Source organism: Magnusiomyces paraingens, assembly GCF_902498895.1.
Source record: "Magnusiomyces paraingens strain CBS 517.90 genome assembly, contig: contig4, whole genome shotgun sequence".
Taxonomy (NCBI): domain Eukaryota; kingdom Fungi; phylum Ascomycota; class Dipodascomycetes; order Dipodascales; family Dipodascaceae; genus Magnusiomyces; species Magnusiomyces paraingens.
This window is the reverse complement of record NW_022474070.1, coordinates 2264512-2289468: the sequence shown is the minus strand read 5'-3', so window position 1 is coordinate 2289468 and position 24957 is coordinate 2264512. Positions and strand designations below refer to the sequence as shown.

Genomic DNA, 24957 nt, shown 5'->3' with positions numbered 1-24957 from the left:
ATTTACTACGCAATCATTATATATTTCAATATCTTTTTCTTCTTTTTGGAAACTTTTGAATGGATGCAATCAACCGTCTACTTGTTATATATATATATATATATATATAAGCTTACTGATAATTGTCCATTCAGTTGGTCAGCTCCAGTTTCATGGACGTTTAAAGGCGGAGGTAAATAAATACATTGTAGATAGTTAAAAACAATTTTTTTTTTCAGGAGTTAAAAAGGCCTTTAATTTGTAATGATATATTATCAAAATTGATAATGACAATAAAAAATTTTCTTTTGAACTATTTAATTATTAGTGACTTTTTTTATTATTATTATTATTATTATTATTATTATTATTATTATTATTATTATTATTCATTCCAAGTCCTTTATTGTAATATCTCGTATAGATACCAGCTTACATTGACGGTAGTATACCTTTTGTTGTTTCATTATAAATAAACTCCCATTAGGTAGCATTACCAACAATTCAAATATATTCTATATTTAAAAGTAATATATATATATTTATATATGTAGACCACCACTTGATTATCATCTCATCTCATCGCATCGCAACAAAATACATATATATATATATATACAACAAAATGAAAATGGAAGGAGGTGTTGATGTAGTAATGAATGAACAAGCAAAAAGTGTAGTGACTGGAATGATTTCTTTAGATGAGAACAGGCCACAATACTAAAAAAAAAAAAAAAAAAAAAAAAAAGAAACAGTAATAATTATTGATAGCTTACATATGATGAGCAATAAATAACAGAATCCAAGTGGTGAGATTATACATATATATGTATATAAAAAAAAATTTGAAGTTAAATATATATATATATATATAAAATTAAAAAGATTATATCGGTTATTGAAAAAAAATAAATAAATAAAAAGTTTAAAGTCGAGGATTATTACATGAATTACATGAATGATGATGAAGATATGTCCAAAGTTGGGCAAATATGTAAAAAAAAAAAAAAAAAAAAATTATATATATTTAAACTAAACAAATAATAATAAATATTAAACTACTACTACTAAATATTAAAACATACGATACTGGCGTTTTTTATATTTTTATTATATATATATGTACATATATATGTACATATATATGTGCAAACATTTTGGTTCAGAAGGGGTATTTTTTTTTTTTTTTGTTATTTCTTTTTTGCTGGTTGCCCAAAGGAACTGAGAAGAGAAACAATCATGTAATATATATATTAAAATAAAATAAAATAATTTTTATTTCATTACCATCATCACCATCATCACCATCATCACCATCATCATCATCATCATCATGTAGGAGCAAGAATATCAATCACCAAAACCTTTTGCAGACTTTGGATAACTTCTTAAGAAAGGAAATAAAAAAAATTTTCAAATTTTCATCACAGGAATTTAAAAGAGTTTGTCATTTATTATTATTACTACTACTACTACTACTACTATTATTACTATATAATAGAAAAATAAAATATTGATGTGATATATATATATATAATAAATTATCTTGTTAAAATATAAAAGATAAAAACATTTATATTTTTTTTTCTTTCCCAAAACATCGGGCATCTCATCTCAGCTAACCATAAGGTCGTTTTTTTTTTTTTTTTTTTTTTTTTTTTTTCGTAGTGGTGTTAGTTAATAAGTTAATTAATTAGTTAGACAAGACGATTTTAATATATAATCTTATGGTTGCTATTTAACTGCTATATATATCTAAATATATTTTTATTTATAACAACTTTTCCGTCACACTCTTCCTCCTACCTTTCTCTCTCCATTCTTTTAAGCTTTTTTTGCACGTTAAACTAACACAACTTCATCATCAACTGCCTTCTTTCTTTAAAAAAAAAATAAAATAAAAAAAAAACTTTATTAATGTATATATAAATTTAGCGATAAAACAAAACAAAAGCTCAATTCCTAATTTTTTTTTCTGTGTGTTTATCGCCGCCGACGGGGTGACTAGGGTATATATATATAAATTCACATAGGCCTTGCATTAAATTTTTTTTTTTTTTTTTTTTTTTTTTGAGGACTTTGCCAGGGGTGAAATAATATTTATTCATGAGGTTTACAACACCAGCTTAAGTCTTGGGTGCAATGAACTGGTCAGACTTTTAGTGTTTTTTTTTTTTTTTTTTTTTTTCAGAAAAGAACTGACTTTACTACGTCTAAGGTCATTAGAAACGTTTCAAAAAAAAACAAAAAAACAAAAAAGAGAGTGGGGAGCATATATATATATCGAGAAATTGAACACCTGTAGCTGTAAGGGTTATTAGTTGATGTTGTTGCGATTAATAATTTTTGATATTAATATATATAAATTAATATATATATATATATAAAATATATATATATTTTTTTTTTCATACCCATATGCGCCCTAAAATCTGCTTAGTCATATTACCTCGACTATTTTGTAAAAACATTAAAAAATAAAAAAAATAAAAAAAAAATAAAAAAAAAAGCTGCCACACCAGTCTTTTAGCGTTTTCTTCCCGTTTTGGGCTGCATGCGTCTAAAGATACACCGACCAACCAACCGGCTAATATCGAGGTCTTATTTAATAATAAAAAGCTTTTATAGAGTATAGTGAGACATAAGGCTCGCCAAAAATAAAAAAATAAAAAAAAAACTTAGAATACCTCAGGAGAGAGAGAGAGAGAGAGTTAAAAAAAAAAAAGGTTATAATTTATAATTATTATATCCAACATATTCAAAAACCTCGCCAAAAATTTTAGCTAGCCAGCCAGCCAGCCATCCATCCATTTTTTTTTTTACTTCCCCAGCAAATATTTTGTCTTCCGTTTTTTTTATAAAAACTCCCGAGGGTCGCCTTTTTTTAACAGAAAAATAAAATAAAAAAAAAGATTTGTTTTTTAACAATTACTATATTTATATATATATATATAACAATTTCTTCCTTTATACTTTTCAAGTCTATTTTCTAATCACTTTATCTTATCATCATCATCATTATCATTATCATATAACTGATAACTACCTACCTACCTACTTACTTACTTACCTAACTAACTGCCTTTACCCCTCCCTCTCTCTCCATCGCACTTCTTCCTTTCTTCTTTTTTTCTTCCTTCTATCTTTCACAAATGCCAACTTCTGCAGCTCAAAGCAGCCCACAAAAAATCTCACCAGCTCCAGCCGTCCATCCAGGGCCTTCAGCTGTTGCGGCCGCTGCTATGCACACTTCTATCAAAGTCCCCGTCAAGACTTTGAGCCGTATATCAAAGTCAAAGTTAAAGTCAAAGTCACAACAAGCTTTGGTCGGTTCTTCTTCAACTCCTGCAATCTTCAAAACCCGAGTACCGTCAACTTTCTTGTCAGCTAACATCAACAACAACAAACCTTCGATACAAACAAATACAAAAATACAACAGCAACTACAGCAACTACAGCAACTACAACAACTCAATTCTTCTGAACCAGCAATAAGAGAAGAACAAGAACAAACCATGGCTTCACAACCAGTTTCTCTGGTCCCAGTATCAACAATCCAAGCACCACCAACAGTCATTGTTACTGCGGTACCAACTTCTTCTACAATTAACACAGATTTTCCTGCTAATTCTGTTAATCACTCTTCTTCTTCTTCAACAGAATCCTCATCTTCAAAAACTACAAAACAAAAACATTCACACTCTAATTCAATTCCATCATCTGCCGCTAAAAGACGCCCACGGACATCTCCAATCTGGTCCTACTCTAAACAAAACCCTGACGAACCAATAACTGTCAATGCAGACGGCCAGGCCATTTGGACTTGCTCTGTATGCCAGGACAAAACAACTTCCTACCTGCTTTCTGGGGGAACTGCTGCTCCCATTCGTCATCTCAATAGAGTCCATGGCGTTCAGCTTCCTCCAGCAACTGTAAAACGTCGCACAAAGCCCCGCAAAAATTCTGCCTCCAAATCATCATCATCATCATCATCATCATCATCATCATCGTCATCATCTGGTGCTGATTCAGATGAAAACCTCCCCTCTGCGGCTGCTAACTCTCCTATAAAGAACCGCGCGGCTGCCGCAGTTTCAAAATCTGCAGCAGCACCAGCAAAACCTTCCAAAATTCCAACGGCCACTGCTACTGCTACTGCTGCTGCTGCTGCTGCTGCTGCTGCTGCTATTGTCTTGGCCACTTCACGTCAAACCTCTAAGCAGCAGACCCGGATTCCTGAGACACCTAAAGCACCGGTTCCAACTGATTTGTCATTGTCGTCATTGTCGTCATCCCAAGAAAATGTCTACCCCCAGCTGCCCCAAAACCCAACTAACCCCATGGACCCCGCGTTCGTCACTCCGAAATCGGAACCCGACGCCGCTGCGGCTCGTGACAAACTCGCCACTCCGCCCCCACCTGCCCCGGTCAACCCGGCAATTGCAGCTGCAGCAGTTGATCTTTTCTCAGCTTATCTCCGCAGTCCAGGGTTTTCAGAAACAGCCCCAACTCAATCCTCCTCCTCCTCCTCCTCTTTCTATGCATTCCCTCCATCCCCAACAACCCCCCACATTCTGCGCCCAGCAGCAACTGCAGCAACTGCAGCAACTGTAACAGCAACAGCAACAACAGCAACTGCAACCGCAACCGCTGCTGCAACCGCTGCTGAAACCGCTGCCGCAACTGCCACAGCAACTGCCTGTGACATCTACTCTGCATACTCCTTCATGCCCGGCGCTCCGCTCCCAGCTGTAACTGCCACTGGTGCTTCATTTTCTGGCTCATCCTACCCTCTCAATGCCGCTTCCACACTCCCATCACCGCCCCTCAGCACGTCACCATCCGCAACGTCGCTTTTTATGGACCAAGGAGCATCGGTATCCACCGCAATGCCCATGCATGTGCCCATGACCTCGTCAACTCCTGCTAGCATCCCGGTATCGCCAGTGTCGGCAGCCGCCATCGCAGGGTTTGGGTTTGATGGCGCGGCTACTGCTGCGACTTCGGCAGCTGCAACAGGTGAGTACACTTTTGCAGCAGTAACTGAAGCCCCGGCTTGTCACCCTCAACAGCCCATGGCAACCCTCTCTTACAAGGACATTTTGGCTGGCGCGCAGTTCCCCACAACTGGTATCTCCTTTGCATCGCCCATAGCGCACCCCCGAAGCAACCCGGCTCTCTACATGGACCTTGTTGATGTTGACTTGACATCCGTAGGGTCTCCTGACATGACTTCTGCTACGTACTTCCATGGCACTAGTATGGCCTCGGATGCAGTGTTGGCTCCGGCCCCGCCTCACATCGTGGTGGCCAACCCTCCCTTTTTTGCCGACCCTCAGCAGTCTTCGGTACCCGCCGCAGCACCGCTCCATTCAAGGGCTCACCAGGGACCCCTCATTCTTGACGGGTCTGCAGTCACGTCACCACTCCAACCTGCTGCTGCATGCACGGCCCTCGGACCCCCATTTGTTCCGGTCGTTACCTCATCTACCCCATCATCATCATCATCTTCTTCTTCATCATCTTCTTCTAACACCACCAATGATGGCTGGTACTATCCAGGCCTTGATTCGCCTCCTGATGATCCTACTGCATCCTCCTCTTCTTATATGAACTCCGTTACCGCATCGCCTGCTTTGCAAACTCCCGCAGGCTTCTCTGTCTCTCTCTTTCTCAATGACCCCAAAATGTCACTGTACGAATTTGCCCGTTTCTCCCAGTTCGAGTCCCAGCCTGACCAGACTTGTGTTCTTCTCCCAGAGTACACTCCCTCATATCCATAAATTTCTTTAATTTTTTAGACATTTGTTTTTTTTTTACAAAAAATTTTTTTTTTTTTTTTTTTTGGTGATTATGATAATAATATAAATATAAAATAAATATATCTATTACTTACTATATATATATATACTCTTATTAAACATTCACCTTCTCAGACCCCCAGTAATACTCATGTAACTTGACCAAGTCCTCATTATATGCCGCCTTTTCCGCAAGCTCTGCCTCCCGGTTACCCGTCAACTGGAACCGGCGCATATTCTTGGACCGAATCAGCCGCAAAAGTGTCTTAATCTGGTCATATCCAAACGCAACAGCCAGATCCGTCCGCCGCTTTACTTGATCTAGCACCGCGGCCGGCGTCAGTTCTGCGTACTTGAAAAATGCCTTGCTTTGACTAAAGTCCACATCCGCAGGTGAATCCTCAAGACCCTTAAGCATTTGCTGTAAAACTACCAAATGACGGCCCATCTTTGAAATCCCGCCTTCATTAATATAATCAATTCCATCTGCGCACCCAACAACAAGCAGATCCATAAACTTAGAAAGCCCCCCTAAAACCGTCCGCCGGTCCAGCGGCACAAGAGTCTCTTCCATAATTCCATCAAGCTTCGTCAAATCCGTGTCCAGCTGTCCCACAAGCACCTCGCTCGCATCCTGTGTCCCCACTTTAGAACTCTGCCCAACATAAAATGTCCCTCGCTTCACAGTAGCGTCCATATAGTACAGTGCCCGGCACCGCACATCGGCCTTGAGGGTCAGCACGCATGTTTCTGCCAACCGCTCCAACTGGTCCACTGCCTTTTCAAATAGGTCAACCGTAGTCCCAGAAAGCGTCAGTGCAACGCTCTCCATGTTCCCCCCAAAAATCCCGCCTAGCTTCACCTCTTGGCTTGTGGATGACTCGCTGTCATTGTTTTCATTGCTCAGCGAACTCGCAAGACTTAATGCACTGCTGTTTGGTCCGCCGTACAATGACGTCGAGTTGCCAACTGGCAAAACAGAAACATCTTCAACAGGCCGAATTAATTCAATCAGTAGCCACTTCTTGCGCAATGACGCCGAAAACCCTTCAGCACCAGCCATTTCTCCAGATGCAGAAACTGTCACATCTTCCGCGCCCTTATCAATCACACGCATCAGCTGCTTCATTTTAAGTACCAGCCACCGCAGTGACGTCGCCAATGTAGCAATCCCTTGAAATGATGCATAAGATAGCAGGTCGCTACGTAAAACTCCAGTCACATGGCGCAACTTTTGGCTTGCTCTTTTGTTTAAATAAAAGTTAACTTCTTGCTGGTACGGCGACAGCTTTTGTCCATTCACTGTCGAAGTCACCACGTTGGTAGGCGTTGCCATGATAACTACTGTGCTGGCATCGTGGTAATCGGTATTGCTGATTACCTTTCTCAATGTAGGATCTCCAACCCAAGAAGCTCCAAGCTTGCGCTTGACAACCAACTTAGAATCATCATTCGCGCTTCTTGCTTGGAATGTTACTTTAGAGTCAAAACTTGATACACAAGCCTTGCCAAAACGTTCAACTACCCGAAGAACAAGACGCACATAGTGTTCTCGGTACACCGCTGATGTGTTTAACAAGTAACATGTTCGTCTCAAGTAATCGTAAAAACGGACAACATCGTCCAGCACAGGCAGTTTGGAAATTCGAGGCCAGTTGATGCTGGTCTCAGTAAGAATACTGGATGTTCCATCATAAATCGAAGCAATCACCTTGTTATACACCTCTATGAGGGCATACTCGAGCTGCGGCACAAACGAGCTCATCATAAAATTCTCCACAAATGACATTTGCGGCTTTGCAATTTCGCCAGGGAAAATGGCATCAGCCTTTTGGATAAACTGAACAGTCGGTTCCAACATGACACGAATGTTAAATACATTGGGTGAAACAAGTAGCTGATGTGCAACCTTCAAGTCTGCAGGAAGATATGGATTAAGCCCATCTTCATCATCATGTGCAGATTCTCTTGCAGATGCAACAAGACCAGGAACTGACTTTTCATATGCTACTTGTAATTGCTGGTATTCGTCCTTAACGCCATCTTGTAAAATGTCCATTTTCGAAAACTTAAACAGTGAATGGTTTTTCTTGCGATTAATCTTGTCAAACGAATATCGCGTTTTTTCAGATAACACTACTGCGTCCACGAGAGTGTTTTTGACAACTTCACTCTTACTAGTTTGAATGTAACTGTTAAGAAACGTCTTGATGTCGTTTTCAATAGCTTGATAAATTCCACCAAAGTCGTAAGTGCCACTCTTGCCCTGAGCATCAGAAATCTTTAGCGTCACCTCGTAGATCACTCTATGAGCTTGTAAAATCGCAATATACTTGGAATATAACGTCCAAGTAAGATCCTTCAGTGCTGCCATTCTATTATCTCCTGCATGCAGTCCAACTTCATAAAGTGCAAATGGCGACTTGCTCGTCTGGATATTTAAGTTTTTAGGGAACCGCTGGCCAACCTCGACAATTGTCTTGTCAATCATTTTATGCAACTCCGAAGGCATACGTTGAATGATTTCTTCAAACGCATTGGGTAACCGGTTTAAGTTTCCCAGGGTTTCAATAAGAAGTCGGATGTAATAAAACGAATCAGACTCTGCAGTTTCTGAATTAATTTCAACAAAAAAATCGTCCTTCTTTAATTTTTTCAGAAATTCATCAAGCTGGGATGTTTCGCTAGTCGTCTTTTCAGAAAGCTCAAACCGAATCTTGTTTTCCAAAACTTGTTCCACAGTCCCAAAGTCATCCACACCCTGTCGATATGAATGCCATCGCGAGTCTGTATATGGTGATTTTAAGTAAATATGGTTATGCAGTTCCTCTACCAGTACAGAGTACAGATTAACTTCTTGAGATTGTAAATAACTCTTCATTGCCTGTAGAGCTGGAATCTGAGCAATGTCTTCTTGATTCGCTTTAACAGTTGCAATTGAAAGTGTCTTGAATGCTGACAAAAAAAGCTTTTGTGAAATTTGTTGCTCCAACTTATCCGGAACCAAATTCAGGCTTTCAATATCTTCCAGAATCGTAATCATTTGGTCATACTGTGCCGATGTAACTTGCATTTCTCTTAACTCCGTTCTTCGTGCTGCCAGATCAGATCGAGCACTCGTCAGCTGTTCCTTAATCTCATTGATATTGTTTTGTGTTGAAGAAACAGAGTGTACAACACTGCGGTAGGAACCAATAGATGTGTTGAACCCCTGATAGTTATCTAAATTTCAAGTTAGAAATTGATATTTTTTTTTTTAAAAAAAAAACTCACTGTTCACAATAAGCTTAAGCATTTCTTGAAGTTCATTTTTAAGCCCTTCAAAACGGTTATAATATTTGGCTTTTCCGATTGACGAATTATCCATTAAAGAAAGAGCAGCTTCGAGAGTGTTAGCGTCATCATCCATAAGCTCTCGCCATTCCATAGACACCGCTTGAATTATACCTTAAAAATGTTAGGACAAATACACACTAAATATTCTGGCATAACATACTATCCAAATGCTGGGAGGATTCTTCAGGTAGTATATCGTCAGCATCGTCGCGGTTAATGGTGGAAAGTCTTCTGGAAATATTTTGTGGTACCCCAAGATTGAAACCACTCATTGTTCAAGCGGTCTATTTTAAATAATCAAAAAAAAAGAGACAAATTTGTTTAGATATATTTTTTTAAAAACCGAATAAACCCCTCGTTGTGATAATTTTTGTGTAGGATGACCCGGTAATGAAATGAGGTAAATACTGAAAAAATAAGTGATGATGTGGAAATCCACATATGATTAAAATTACACTGTACTCATATATACACAGTTAAATAAATACCTTGATGACACCCGCTCTATCTGCGGTAACAATCATCTGATACGGTCTATATAAAATAGCAATATCAACAATAGATGCTTGGTGGTTTTTAGAAAGCTCTTGCTGTTCAGAACCTATTACAGAAGGCCGTGGGGGTCTTGGTGTGTAGGCAGATGATGACTTATTGTCACCTGAAGAAGCTTTATGGGTAAAGCGCTCTCCCACAATCTTGATTGCAGAATTATTGTAGGTAGTGAAAAAAGATGGAGTACCCGAATCTGAAGTTAGCCCACTCACAATAAAACAAGAATCAACAGATTCAGAATCCCAAAACCGGATTTTATGGTCTGTTCCAGCAGCCAAAATATTAATGTCATGAAGAGCCCTTCTATCAGAAGAATCAACTTTTCTAGAAGGCTCAATTTCAACAGCCATACAAAGCAAACTTTCCGACTTGACAGAAGGATCCTCCATACGGGGAAATTTAACCTTACTTCTTCCAGTCAAGCTCTCTTCAAAACTGATGGGGCGATAACTTTTTCTTTGCTCAATAACAGGAGCAATGCTATAAACTTCTAAGCAAGTCATTTTTTCAAGATTCCATACACTGGCTTCAAGTTTACTGGTTCCACCAAGCATGAAAAATGATACACCTTGAGATTTTGGTGCTATTTGAAGGCTGCGAATGGGTGCTGGATTTTCAAATGTCCATGTTTTGACAAGAATCATAAAACCCAAGTCAAATAAATCCAAAACCCCCAGAGATGTTCCCAAAAGAAGCCAATTCTTTTCATTGTCGACCACAAAGCACATTGGTATTCCATGACTAACGGGACACTTGAGAACCAAGGTTTCTTCCAATGTACCTACATCAAACCCAATAACTCGTGATTTAGTTGTGACAATAACTAACATTGAAGCATCAGCCGTTTTAATATGTTTCATAAAAGTGGCATATTCATCTTGTTGTAAACTAAACTTTCGAATTGAAACAAACTTTTTAAATCGAACTTGAGATGCTCCCTTTGCTAAAGTTACTTCAATTCGAATAAACTCCACAGTACCGTTGGTGTAAGAAGCCGCAAATGTGTAAGAGTTTTCCATAAAACAGATGAACTTGACTTTTGTGGGACCACACTTATAAGTGTGTATAGAGCGATTGATCACATTCTTTTCTAACCGTAAACAGTCCCAAATCTTAATTGTGCCGTCATCTGAGCAAGATAGGAAAAATGAATGATCGGGCGACACTTCAATCTTATTAACTGCGGACTGATGTTCAGAGAATTGTGATGCCAAAACTCCTGAGGGTTCCCATTTTGGAAGAGGAGTAGTGGTTGAGCTGATTTTATGAAGTTGCTCAGAGTGCGTGACAGGAATAACCTGAGGACCAAAATCAGATGGTTCTGCACGAGCATGTGTAACATTTACCGAATCTAAAAGTTTTGCAACATAGGGGTCAAACTCATGTTCTTTCTTTAGTTGAATTTTTCTCTTTGTCAAATATCGAGGTTCTGAATCTTCAACATTTTTGGGTAAAATACTAGAAAAAGGCTGTTCGACTGTTCCATAAACATCTGTAGTGACAGTACCAATAGTAGCTGGTGACAGTTCAACTGTAGCACCATCTGAATTAACAGTTATATCAGCAGGGCGTCGACTCGGACCACTTGACTTGCTTGTTGTCTCGCTAAGGGCAGTTTGTATATCTTCAAAATTGGAAAGCGAATCGTTGGTTTTATTGTTATTCCAATCAAAATCATTGTTTGGAAATTCATAAGAATTAATGGGAATTTTCAATGCCTTTACTGAAACTGGTCCAACGGTTGGCACATTGCCATCATTACTTAATGGCTTCTGAGTTAATGTCAAGGCTTCTGCCAATCTATAAAGATGCTCTCGAAGAACAGCCATTTTCCAAAAATCGTCGTCACTAACAGACATCTCCTTCAAATTCATTATCCATTCTTTATCTTCTGCTGACTGTTTCACATCGTCAATTGATCTCGGAAGAGTTGCAATAGAATCGGGTGTAAACACACCAGAGCTTTTTGCAGCAATTTTCCAAAAATGTGACTTTTGGGCTTTTGTGGCCCAAGATATAGCAGCATTAAAAGTTGCACGGGACAGTGGCGGCTTAAAATTACTGCCAAGAGATGCCTGAGAAAAATCGATGATATCGTTTTCAAGAAATGGTTCAATGATTGGATATAGCAAACAGTAAATTTCAGCTTGAGGCATCCATCGAGTCGTTGAAGAAATAAAAGCAAATGCTGCGTTACGAATCCATGGATTTGGATGAACCGTATATCTCACTGCAACTCTAAGAAGATCCCAGACGTGCTGTTTTTTAATAAGACCAAGATCCGAAAATGCCTTATACGTTTCAAATGTTTTTGATGTGACAAATTCTTCAGAATTGCTCAGTGCCTGTAGCATTAATGGCAATATATACATTTCTAAGCCAACAGGCCCAATGAAAGGCGACAGACCAATAATGCAATCAAAAAATTGAATCTTTAGAGATGAATCTTGATCATTAAGATATGTGAGAATATGACTGAGAATAATATCATTGGTCTTTTGCTTCCCAAAAAATAGACATAATGGTATGATTTCCTTCAAAAGTGCTTTACGCACAGCGCTATCGTTATCTGAGAGTAAGGCAATGGTATGTTCTTCAAACTTTTCAACAATACTCTGACGATTCACATCATAAGGAATAATATCAAACCGTGCCCCATTCTCAGTTTCTGGGTCATAGGAATCTAGCATTCCCGATGTTTTCAAAATCTGGCTCATTTCCAAAAAGCGAGATGCTATTGTTGATAGTGTAGGAAAGCAAGACGCATACATTGCTCTGACAAATGTGGATTTCCCCGGGTTGCTGCGGAAAATTGAATCAAGTTTAGAAAAAATGTATTCAAAAAAGATTTCGCCGTTTAAAGGTGTAATGACAGTGACCATTCCAAGAAGTTCAGTCATATTCCTAATGGCAGTCGCTTGGACAATGTCTGATTCGTCGTCTAAAAATGAAAGAAGATAAGGAAGGCAACGATCTAATTTTGCTTCATCATTAATCATTTCTCCAAGTGCTAAAATTAAATCACAGCCTTTAAGTCTTAGCGATGAGTTGGACACGTTTCGAACCGTTGATAATACAACTGCCAAGACAATCAATGCACCATCATCTTTGGATAAATCAAGTGTATTTGTATTTTGTTTAACTAAGTGCCGTGTTCCAGGAAGTTCCAATACACCAGGAATAACTGACTGTGAACTGTCCCATTTAATTTTTTCAATTGCTGGTTGAAATCCAAATGCTAAAGATATTTCTTCAAAATGCTGATATATAAATGACATTCTATTATCTAAAATAGACTGTATTGAAAATTTTTGAACAGTAGTTGACGATACTGCACTCATAAATTCATGTAAAAATGTGTAAAAATAATCGGGAAATATGCGGTGCTTCCATTGTTGAAGATATTCCGAAGCAGTTAGTCTATCATCTGGATTTAAGCTAATCATACTAGCAACCATTTTTTTGACATTTTCATTTTCAATCCCTGCAAAGGATGGCGTGTATTCTCCTCGACGATACTTAAAAAGTTGGGCTAAAGAGAAAATGTGGGAACCCTCAAGAAATAATTCTGCAATAACACAACCCAAACTAAAAATATCCATTTCAGAAGTAAGACCTCCTTCGACTGACTCTCCACTAGAGGTGAATCGCTCGGGAGCAACATAGCAAGAACGTCGTTGGGATGTGTCGAAGAAAAAGGAAAACTGAGATGGATCATCTTCGGGAATATAAGCAGGCTTAAATGGTGCAAAGTCTGAAAGATAAGCCCAATTCCAAGATGTCACAAGTATATTTTCGGATTTGATATCACCATGATAAACGTTCTTTTGGTGACATTTATCTAGGCAAACTAGGATTTGGAAAACTATCCAAAGTTTTTCAATAGGTTCTAAAAATGGTCGTGTGCTAAAACTGTTAGAAAGCTAAAAATAAAATACAAAATAAAAAATACTTTTTTTTTACCTTATTCTGTCATATAGGTTAGTTTTGATATATTGTCTAACCAAATATCCGGCACGGTCAGTTTCTAAAAACCTCGAATATGGTAATGCATTTTCAATCTTTAAAAGAATATCACGTTGTCCTATTTCATGTTAATTCTCAAATTTTAAGCATTGATTGAAAGTGATTATACATACTTATTAGTTCACTAGAAAAATTGCTAAGATCTATATCTTGTGATGGTTTGATAAAAACTTTGACTACCGCTAAGGAGTTGTCGCTAACACCTTTTACAGTTTTCAAAAAACGGGCATTTCCCAAATTTCTATCATATTGCACATTGTTCAGCTCCGAAATGTACGCATCAATAGCCACTGTGGCAGCTGTATGAGTCGTAAGCGAGAGTTGGTTGCCCATTTACTGTGACAAATGTTGAATCAATGAAAGAGGTTCGTGTTCATGGACAAAATAACAGTTCGAAAAGTTATAGATTATAAGGCGTGGAGGAGGGTATGGGGGGGCGCTTCTTTTTTTTTATTTTTTTATTTTTGTTTAGATGTGTGACGCAGGTAGTCACTGTGTAATTTCTGAAACAGACACAGTAGATTATGGCACGACGATATGATTAGATGTTATCAAGTGGCGAAAAGTAATTATGAAGAATCATCATCTCAATATTTTAATATCTAAATAATTATATTAATACTTGGTTAATTTTTATCAAAAAATTTAAAAATTTCATTGCAATTGTTTGTTTTTATTTAAAGGTTATAGGCATATATAACACTCACTTTTAACACTGTTTCTTCACACTTTTTTTTTTTTTTAATTTAAATGATAGAAGTACAACGCTATCATTATATGTGCCTATGACTTTCAGTCTTGTTGATGTACATTTTCAGTACGGTTGGCTTTGATTTGTGCACCCAAGGTATCCTGGAAGACAGGTCCTTATTCCTGATGTCTGTGTATCCAGTGTGTCGGCCCTAAGTTTACCCGACCCATTTTCACTTATTTTCAGGGACGCAAGTTTTTTTAATACATTTAGACAGATATATGTTTTGTAGTTACTTCCCAGGTAATTATTCTTAATAGAAAATTTGACTTTCCTGCTTGCCAGGGTAGCCTGGGGATTCAATTGAAGTGTGTACACTCATAAACTTCCCCAGGAAAATGAAAGTAGTTGGGAATTAAGCCCAGTAACTTTTGTATTCAAAAAAATAATTTCCAGAATATATCAACCAAATTTCTTTTAGTCCAGATTTGTTTGTTTGTTTGTTTTTATTCAAGGGTTATAGAATTATATAACATCAGCATCTGCGCTATCCTTCTTGTCCATACTATATATCTTTTCATTTTGGTAATAAACTTTTAATTTTGCCTTCAACATTGCATCTCCAACAGCCCGAAAATAAGTCCTGATGCCAGCTTACGAGGAACAGGGGGTTAAAAATAACCAAACCTTCCCAACCTATCTCCACTTGTCTTCATCAACGCTGTAATTGTATTTCTTAATCCCTCCAAGCAGAGATAAAGCTTACAATCTCTTGTAAGCCAGTTAAACTGTTTAAGAGAGTCGACATGTCCATCTCTGGAGATATCCGTTTCAGTCCTTTTCTTTCCTCTTCAAGCAAAGGACACTCAGCTAAAATGTGATGAACTGTTTCCAGCTCTCCACATTTGCAGTTGTAACTATCCTTTTCAATTCCAAACTTTTTAAACCATGCGCCAAAGTTGCCATGGCCTGTGCGAAATTGAGTAATATTACTCAAGATCCTTCGACTATCTTTCTTCATGATCACTCCCGTGACCATTTTGGAAAGATTATCAGTACATTTCGACTCCACTGTGATATTATGATACCACAGATCCTTACTGCTGTTCCAATACATTTCTTGCCATTCTTCCATTGCTTGTTTCTTCAAAATTCCAATCGTCTGATTTTGTTGTTGTTTCAGTGTAAGAGGTTCAACCCTCTTGCATTTTCGTTTTTCATCCTTTTTAATCATATAGTCTCTATCATCTTTCGCCAACATGTAAAGCGTGGTTAGCTTTGCAATTGGAGATTTCTCAATCAATGTTAACAAATGACCATTAATAGGATTAGTTTTGCTAATATTTAGGTGTAAACGAATAGCTTTTCATGCCACCATAAATTTTAGCCTAATACTATATGGCATAATACCAGCTTCCTTTTGTAGTACCGCAATAGGAGTTGTGCGATAAGCACCAACAATTCTTCTTAAAGCCATGTTCTGCATCACTTCCAACTTGTGGATTTCTCCTTTCAAGATTTTATGATGCCAAATTTCTAAGCCATATTCGACAATTGGTCTCACTCAAGCAATATACAGTGATCTGACTGCAGACCCTCGCATACCTTTATGCACGCCTCCAAGATGCCAAATAGCACCAACAGCTTTTCTTGCTTTATTGATTTTATTCAAAATATGAAATTTAAAATCAAGCAGATTGTTCAAAGTAATTCCAAGCAATTTAACTTCCTTCTGGGGTTCACGAAGTTCTCCATTAGGTAAAGTAAGTTGCACTTTTTCATCTTTAGGTTTCACATTTTTTGTAAAATGAATAAAACCCAATTTATCACCCAAATCAATTTTGGTCATCTTTGATTTAGCCCAATTACAACATTTTTCTAATATGTTGCTTAAGCTTTTGGTATTTTCTTCAATTTTACCTTCAACGGTAATAGTCACATCATCAATAAAGCCAAAAGGAGTTCCACCCCATTCTTTAATGGCATGATACATTGGTGTGGAATATATCAAAAAAAGTAGTGGTGAAATAGGTGAACCTTGCGGAATTCCAGTACTAATTTTTTGCACTGATCCTTTTCTTCGGTCCATGAGCATACTAGCTTCTCTTTCACTTACAAATTGGTACGTCCAGTTTATAAGTGCTTTGGGTAGTTTCATATCCTCCATTGTGTGTGCCAATATATTTCTATTAACATTATCAAAAGCTCCTTGAATATCAATGAGCATAGCTGAAATTTTTTTCTTTACTAGTTTCAATTCTTTGGACAAGTTCCAAAACAGCATCAGTAGCACAATAACCTTGTTTTCCCCCATATTGCTCTGGTGGAAGTAAGTGTGTTGTAAGCTTGGTCATTCTTTTTTGTATAATTTTTTCCAGTACTTTAGATGGAATCTTAAGTAAGGAAATTGGTCGGTATGCTCTTGGCATTGAATAGTCAGGTTTCTTAGGTTTAGGTATAACAACAATAATGCCATGTCTCCAGACTTTTGGGTGGTATCCAAACTTCACACAAGCTTGGAGAAGCTTGAAAAACCTTTCCTTAAAGTCTTTATTTAGCCATGCCATCTTTAAAACTTTGCCAGTAATTCCATCGTCTCCTGGAGCTTTATCATTTGGGGTATCAGCCAATGCAGAGTCAACTTCATCAAGCTCTAATTTTGGCCATCGAGAATCGTCATCAATTTCAAACTCTCTATCAAGACCATGATCAATTTCAGGTAGAAGTGCCTTCCATATTTCATGTCTTTTTTCGTCAACAGTAGTAGTGAGAGTTCCATCTTCTTTTCTAATTTGTGGTATAATGGTATCATTGCTTTTTGGATTAATATACTTCAAAATCTTCCAAATGTCATTTCCTTCTAAACTAGACAAATATTTATTCCATTTTTTAGTCCAAATACAGAGGTCGCTTTTTACCTTTATTTCTTGAATAGATTTAAATAAACAAATAAAAATATTTTATTTATTCAATTCCGATGTAGTGTAACGGTTATCACCTCACGCTCTCACCGTGGAAACCGGGGTTCGACTCCCCGCATCGGAGTTAATTCTTTTTTTTTTTGTTAAAACTAATATCTTTAAAAAAAAGACTCAATATGTTTACTATTGATTATCTAGGTATACATAATGGTTACTTGATCGAAATACAGTATTTGATTTGAAAAATAAGGAATTTTTTTCCTCCTTTTTAGTACTTGGCAAATTGAGTACGAGGCTGGTAGTGATACTGTGACTGACTACTACGAGCCCCACTCGAGCGTTTACCACGGGTATAGTTAGTTGGGGTATAAGGTTCGTTGCGCACTTCTTTTCTAAACGATTTGACCTCTTCTCTTAGTTCCACTAAAAATGAAGTTAGATATATAAAATCCAACAAAAAAACTTTTTTTTTCCTTTCCATTTCATACCTTCAAGTTCCGTATTACTTAATTTTTCAAAAGAAAAATCAAAATATTCTTTAGACACAGGTTCATCTTCAATAGACCGGACAAAGTTAAAATATGAATGGTTCAAACAATCAACAGCTGAGGGACGGACTGAAGGATCAAATTGAAGAAGCAGTTCGATTAAATCAAGTGCGCCATTGTTTGCCATTGGGTAAAGTTCTCCAAAGGGAATTTTGGGGTATTGAACAGATGCAGCAAAATAGTCCCAGGCATAGACCGAGGCAATACGAATAACCAGGTCTTTTGGAGGAGTACCCAGAACCTGAGTTATCGCGGTTAGCTGCGTTAGATGATCTCTTCCTTTAAATATTGGCTTTCTTCCAAGTAATTCGCAAATGATGCAACCGACCGACCACATGTCAACTGAAAAAAAAAAAGAAGTTAGTCAAATTGAAACATCAGCAAATTCAAAAAAATAAAATAAAATAAGTGATATACTAGCAGTGGAATAGTTTTTCATGCTGATAATAAGCTCTGGTGCACGATACCATCTGGTTGCCACATAGCGTGTGATTTTAATACGTTCACTCTCTGTATCTTCGTTGATTCCACGAGCAAGACCAAAGTCACAAATTTTGACTACCCCTTGAGAATTAACAAGAATATTTCCAGGTTTCAAGTCACGATGAATAACGCGAGCCGAGTGGATGTATTTAACTCCACAAAGTATCTGGTAGGTAATACTTTGAACATGAAAATCCGTTAATTCAATTGGGCCTTGGATAACTCGGGCCAAATCCAAGTCCATAAGTTCTATCAGAAGGATAATTAGTTAATAATTGTTTTCTAAAAATTTTTGAAACAAAAAAGAGCATACCTTGGTAGCAATACAAGCCATCATATGGAGCATGTTTGACCATATCTAAGTCAAACAAAGAAATAATCTAAAAAAATGTTAAATCAAATATAAAGGCAAAAATATTATAAATTGAAATAGGGATACGTTTCTATGGCCTCTAAAGTGGCGCATTAGTTTAAGCTCGCGCATAGCCCTCTTGACTAGAGTCTCATTGGTAAAGATCTTCATGACTTTTTTGATTGCAATTTTACGGTTGCTATTGTCGTTGGCTTCATATGCTAAACAAACCACACCATATGTACCTTTCCCTAGTACGCGTGTAACTTTGTATCTGCTATCAATTGCAAATTGAATGTCATCGTAGTGAGTCCTGACCACGGACGTCGAGTCATGATGGGAGTGCGACATTAAAAAGATAAGTGTGTATGGAATAAAGAAAAAAAAAAGCAGAACAAAGAGTGAATTGATAAAGCCTATAAAAGATTTAGAAATGAATCAAAAAAAAAAAAAAAAGCTACAACTGAGAATATTCAAAACACTTGAGATGTAATTTTTAATCGATATGTCTTTGTGGGGTTGGCGGGTAGAAAACAGTTAGGTTTATTACGAGCCTTAGGTAGGTAACGTACCGGCTTTGAGTTACCCTACCTCAAAAAGCATATCTATGATTTCACGTGATCTAATATTTGGTCCGTCTCGGTGTAATACGGCTGGTAGTTTCGGCTTGCAGTGCAAAAAATAAAACAGCCAAAACTAGCAATTAAAACTTCTCAAGATAAAAAAAGATTGTCCAGAATCATTGAAAAATGAGCATAAAAATGAGAAATATAGATAATGGTATTTTAGAGGTTGGGGGTTTTGTAGCGTGATGCTCTTGTATTATAATTATAAATGTGTTGAAATTCCCTCGTAACAAAAAATTTTTTTTCTACACTTTTGAATAAACATTATTTTACGGGTCTTTAAACCTCCCATACGGGATATCCCAAACCCCATTCCCCTCTACCCATTTTTGTTGCGCGAGCCCCCAAAGCTTCTCTCAACTGCTGACCATCGACCCCCGCTAAATAAAAATTTCAACGTTTGTTAAGCTTTTCTTTTGGTTTCTGTTATTGATTTTCTCTTTTTATATAAAACCACTGGTATATTATTGTATATCACATAAAAAAATCGCTACCCTACAAAAAAGCTAATTATGTCTTATCGGATTCCATCTTCATTTCTACGAAAAGGATGCTCTTTACATCCCACTCCACTGTTTTCTAAAACTTCAACCGCACGGAAGTACCGGCCATGCTTTCGCGCTGGTTTGATCTCTTCAAAATCTGAAAATATAAAATGGTACTGCGGTCCAACACTGTCAAAGCGGAGTTATGCCACTGCTTCTTCTAGCGAAGCTCCTTCTGAGGAGCCACCTATTAATGTTTCTTGGCCTACCGTCCAACACCCCACACCATATGAGATCTTTCATATTTCCCAAGGCACCAAAATTGATAAAAAGTTCATCAAAAAAACATTTCATAAATTTGCTAAGATCTATCATCCTGATGCGACTCTTGCCTCAGACGGATTACATGATAGTCTGACGCCAGAACTTAAAGAAGATCGTTTCAAAAAGATCGTTGCTGCTTACGATATCTTAAAAGACGACGCGAAACGCCGTGATTTTGATCTTTTCAACAAGGGCTGGGAGGATTCGCCAAGATCCCGCTCAAAAAACGTCTATGGTCGTGACTTTAGCCGCGCTACAAGATATAAGACCAATATCACATATGAGGATGACAGCTGGGCTGCCTTTCACAATGACTATCGCCAACATATGCAGCAGCAGGATCCTGCGTATCAAAAATCCCAATGGGAAGCTCACAAAAAAATGGTTTTGTATCTTCTTATTGGCTCCTTAGCTGTCGGTGCTATTCAATTTAGCTTTCTTATGAATCATGCAACAAATGCTGTTGAAGTTCGCAAAGAAACCTCTAGAAAAACATTTCACGATTTGTCCCTTGCTCTCACAAATTATGGGTTTGGCTTCTCCAAGGAGGAAAGAATCAACCGGTTTTTAGCTCACAGAGAAACCAGTGAGATGTATGATAATTCATGGGAACGCCAGGATAACCTGTGTACTTCATCCTTTTTATCAGTGTCTAATGATCGCTACGCCCGTAGCACAGCTCGGGAAAAACAAAATAAGGAAGCTAGTTCCACCAGTTCGAGCCCAACTTCAGATTCGATATCCGATTCCACTCCAGTTATAGCAAATAATTCGACTACTGCTGATTCTAGTATTATTCCTTCATCTGCAAATACGATTCCATCAGCGACACCACACTCAACATCTGCATAGCCTTAAGTCAAAAAAAAAAAAAAAAAAAAAAAAAAATAAACGCATCGGATAGCACGGTATTCGGGCACTTGATAAAAAATATCCAAAGTTCTGATAAGATGTTAGATAGTGACTTCACATTTGTCTACATAAAAAATATACTCTATTCTTAATCAATTTAACTCGTATTTTAGAGTCCATGTTCCAGATGCTTTATTCCAAGTTGCAATTTGCTTGAGCATCTCACGTACATTAGCAACGTCCTGGACTCCAGACATGGCAATTCCGCAGTTGGTGATAATGTCCCGTGACGTTGCGCAGTTTCCGGGCGCCTGCGCTAGAAACTTCCGTACAAGCTTAATGTTATTTAATCCATCGTTTTCCACATCATCATCTTTGGTTATTAAAGCAGCCGGTACTTGAGATGTATTTAGTCCCGGTCCCCGCTCCAAATCACGTTTTTGACGTAAACCTTGAAGAAGTGATCGAGAGGTTTTACTGCCACGAATTCCCGTAGATATGTTTGTAGCAGTATCAACAACACTTCCTGTATTTTTCTGAATTGCTTTGGCACGTCGACTAGCAGATGTAATAGCATTTGGATGAGCAGGATTCTCACTTATGGCTGCACCGATTTTAGATACAGGTTGCGGACTTGGGCGATTGCTTATTTGTCGTCCAGCTTCCCCAAATTTACCTGTCCAAGTAGGGACACCAATTTCGGCCTTTCTTGCAATGCGGCGAGAAGCACGCAATGCCTCAGCTGCATGCCTAGCCATTCGCGAGGCTTCACGGTCTACAAGTACTTTTTCTGGGTGATTTTCGGACATGATCGAGTCATGCTTTAAAGTACTATAAACACCAGAGTTAGCCAAAAGACCCTCCATAAACCGATCATCCTCAGTATTTGGTTCTTTAGAGCTGTTAGAATCGTCGTCTTCGACAATGTTTGCTTGTTTTTCAGATTCATTATTATGATAATCTTCAAGCCCCGCCACACCACTCATGCTAGCTACTTTCATAAAATCATCGCCATCAGCGTTTTCGGTATCGTTATGAGGAGCTGGTTTCGGAGGTAAAGATGTTTTGGATGATTCGACTTCTGGAGGACTGCTTGATTTAGCAATCCGTTTTTCTGTTCCTAGAAACATTCTTCCTGTTTCAGTATCACGGTCTTCAGATTCGTCCAGAGTAAAAAGATCATGCAAATCATTCATTTTAAAGAACCTGCGCTGTTTAGGATCCTGCAAGATTTTGTTTGTCAAAAACTGCTTGAAAATTTGTCGGTGATAAATCTTTTCCTCTATGGTTCCTGCTGTCATTAGTCGATATATCGAAACTTCCTTCTTTTGTCCAAGACGCCAGGCTCTCTCTCTGGCCTGCACATCTGTCGATGGATTCCAATCAGGATCAAATATAATTACTCGGTCAGCACCCGTCAGATTAACACCTAAACCTCCAACACGAGTGGTCAACAAAAACAAGTGGTATGATTCGTCTTCATTAAAAGTGTCAACAAGATTTTGGCGCTGCGCTATAGGTGTAGTGCCGTCCATTCGTAAAAACTTGATATTTAACTTTATCAAAAATGAATTTAAAAGATCCATCATTTGTCTTGTTTGGCAAAAAAGGAGAGTCCGATGGCCTTGAGTTTTCCAAAGCTCTACAAGAGCCTTAATAACTTGCATCTTTCCAGATTTCTCAGGAGCTCCATATTTGTATCCAGGGTCATTAGCAAGTTTATCTCGGTCAGCTAAGTCTGGGTGATTGCAAATCTTTCTCAAAATATCAATGCCAAAAAGAACCTTCCGTTTTCCTTCAAGAATGGATTTTAACTCATTAGATTTTAAAAATGCCAAATATGCATCCTTTTGAACTTTTGTAAGCTTGCAAAATAAAACTTTTTCAGTTTTCTTTGGTAAATCTGCTGCAACGTCAACTTTCATTCTTCTTAAAAGATAGGGAGATATCAAATCGCGAAGAATGACCGCACATTTATATGCGGTTTGAACTTGGACATTAGTGGCATTGGCATAACCACCCATGTTAATTGGAAGAGAAAATTCTGACTGAAAAACAGGTAATGTTCCTAGTTTCCCCGGAAAAACAAAATCGAAAAGACTCCATAGTTCAGTGAGATTATTCTGTATTGGTGTTCCAGAAAGGATGATTCTATGAGACGTTCTGAGACCCTTTGCTGCTAAAGAAATATCAGAGTTTGGATTTCGAATCTTATGCCCTTCATCAAGTACACAATATCCCCATTCTTGCGGTTGTAATAAGTTACCATAAACTCTTAAGCCAACATACGTCGTTATTATGACATGCCCTATGATTGTTAGTTTCATCTAAAAAAAACCATGTATAGCTTACCATCTTTGACAATACTATTAACCATTGCCTGTGCCCCTTTCATGCGTCTAAGAGAATTTAAGCTTAATGATCCATTTTCTGAATTCTCTAAAGAATCTTCAAAAGTTTCTTCCTTCTTTAAGTCCATACCAGATCCAATTGAGTGTAAAATAACCACTCGAAGAGGTGGCCACCATCGGTGAAATTCGTTTACCCATTGTTTCATAACCGTGGCTGGGCACACAATGATTGCAGGTTTTGTTAACAAACCACTGTAATGAAGACTAGCAATGAAAGAAACAATTTGAATAGTTTTACCTAAACCCATTTCATCACCAATAATACCCCCCACATTTTGGCAGTAAAGCTCCCATTGCCATTGAACTCCAGTTTTTTGGTAATCAAATAAACTTGTGTAAATATCACCCGGAACTTTGAACTCGCCGTCAAGATTAAAATCCTTGTGCAAAGGATGGGGCTTCATCCACTCTAGTTTTGTATCATCAGTATCCTCGATTATACCTTTTTTCTGGTTAAACTTTTTTCTGTATCGCTGTCGCTTGTTTACCCAACTTGCTAATCGCTTCTTATAAACATTAATATCACCATCATCTAGATCTTCTATTTTTTCTAATTCAGTCGAATTAGGCTTGATTTTTTTTGGTCTAGGTGCTTTGGCTTTTCGCTTTTTTACTGAAGATGTCTCGACATCACTTAATTCATAATTACTCTCATTTTCATTTTCATTTTCATCTTCATCTTCATCTTCGGTATTACTAGAACTAATAGGTTCATAATCATCATTATCATCTATATTCCTTCCTTTCTTCAGTTTTGACTTAGCAGGAAAAGTTTTGTCGGTAAATGAGCCACCGTCGCTCTCATCATCATCCGAGATCTGTTCGAGCTCGAGCCCTGGAAGCCGAAGTTTTTGATGAGTCATTCCAGACTCAGTAGTATTGTTGATAACATTTTCAAGATTTGGGTTCCCCATAAATGTTGATGAAAAAGGAGTTATTTTGCCAGTTCTTACAAGATAGTCATGTTCACTTTCTCCGGTATGTCTTCCAGATTGACCATCTGCATTTTGTGTTTGGCCAGCCGAGGTGTTTTCTCTTTGCTTCATGCGTTGTTGAATATCTTTAATATCATTGTCAAGAGCTTTTATATCAACATTTTCAAGTTTATCGATGTCTTTTCGAATTTTTTCTTTTTCGCTGATTTTAGTCCTAGAGTTATATAGCTTTTCTTCAAGGCGCTGGATGTGTCGTAAATGGTGTTCCTTGTTAAGAATAGTCTTATCAAGGCGCTTTTGATCAAGTTCATTTTCTCGCTCAATAATAGCTCTATCAGCTTTTTCAACGAAATCCCTTTCTAGCTGATCTTGGTCCATAGACCATGTTTCAATCATTCCTAATTCGTTCTCTGGATTAGCAGAAGTTTTTTCAGAAGTTTCATTGGTGTCGTCATGTTTTTCGTTAAAAATATTTGCTGGAACAGAATGTAATTTATTATTTTTTAATATGTCATGTGAAGAAGCCTCTTCTATAAGAGGCTCATCATCCGACATTTTTAAGAAAATCAATCAACTGTTGAGTGAATTGGTTTGTTGTATTTAAAAAAAAATGAACATTTTTTTAAATAAATTTA

The 24957-nt window shown here is 37.6% G+C and overlaps 7 protein-coding genes across 7 annotated transcripts; 2 read left to right on the top strand and 5 right to left on the bottom strand.

The window, feature by feature from the left end:
- Positions 1-3131: 3131 nt before the first annotated feature.
- On the top strand, positions 3132-5762 carry SAPINGB_P005450 (uncharacterized protein; the record flags this gene model as incomplete). The annotated part of the gene is made up of 1 exon (XM_032000164.1): positions 3132-5762. The coding sequence occupies one exon, from the start codon at positions 3132-3134 to the stop codon at positions 5760-5762; it is 2631 nt and encodes an 876-aa protein (XP_031856055.1).
- A 133-nt stretch (positions 5763-5895) lies between these two features.
- On the bottom strand, positions 5896-9388 carry SAPINGB_P005449 (uncharacterized protein; the record flags this gene model as incomplete). The annotated part of the gene is made up of 3 exons (XM_032000163.1): positions 5896-9002; positions 9054-9227; positions 9277-9388. 3 exons carry the CDS (start codon positions 9386-9388, stop codon positions 5896-5898), a joined length of 3393 nt encoding a protein of 1130 aa, XP_031856054.1.
- A 204-nt stretch (positions 9389-9592) lies between these two features.
- On the bottom strand, positions 9593-14027 carry SAPINGB_P005448 (uncharacterized protein; the record flags this gene model as incomplete). The annotated part of the gene is made up of 3 exons (XM_032000162.1): positions 9593-13574; positions 13632-13752; positions 13808-14027. The coding sequence occupies 3 exons, from the start codon at positions 14025-14027 to the stop codon at positions 9593-9595; spliced, it is 4323 nt and encodes a 1440-aa protein (XP_031856053.1).
- A 1094-nt stretch (positions 14028-15121) lies between these two features.
- On the bottom strand, positions 15122-16378 carry SAPINGB_P005447 (uncharacterized protein; the record flags this gene model as incomplete). The annotated part of the gene is made up of 3 exons (XM_032000161.1): positions 15122-15747; positions 15991-16167; positions 16306-16378. The coding sequence occupies 3 exons, from the start codon at positions 16376-16378 to the stop codon at positions 15122-15124; spliced, it is 876 nt and encodes a 291-aa protein (XP_031856052.1).
- A 223-nt stretch (positions 16379-16601) lies between these two features.
- Positions 16602-19040, bottom strand: SAPINGB_P005446 (uncharacterized protein; the record flags this gene model as incomplete). The annotated part of the gene is made up of 6 exons (XM_032000160.1): positions 16602-17172; positions 17582-17729; positions 17795-18095; positions 18336-18586; positions 18651-18717; positions 18777-19040. The coding sequence occupies 6 exons, from the start codon at positions 19038-19040 to the stop codon at positions 16602-16604; spliced, it is 1602 nt and encodes a 533-aa protein (XP_031856051.1).
- Positions 19041-19827: 787 nt separating this feature from the next.
- Positions 19828-20976, top strand: SAPINGB_P005445 (uncharacterized protein; the record flags this gene model as incomplete). Its single annotated transcript, XM_032000159.1, has 1 exon — positions 19828-20976. The coding sequence occupies one exon, from the start codon at positions 19828-19830 to the stop codon at positions 20974-20976; it is 1149 nt and encodes a 382-aa protein (XP_031856050.1).
- Positions 20977-21128: 152 nt separating this feature from the next.
- On the bottom strand, positions 21129-24877 carry SAPINGB_P005444 (uncharacterized protein; the record flags this gene model as incomplete). Its single annotated transcript, XM_032000158.1, has 2 exons — positions 21129-23284; positions 23329-24877. 2 exons carry the CDS (start codon positions 24875-24877, stop codon positions 21129-21131), a joined length of 3705 nt encoding a protein of 1234 aa, XP_031856049.1.
- Between the last annotated feature and the right edge of the window lie 80 nt (positions 24878-24957).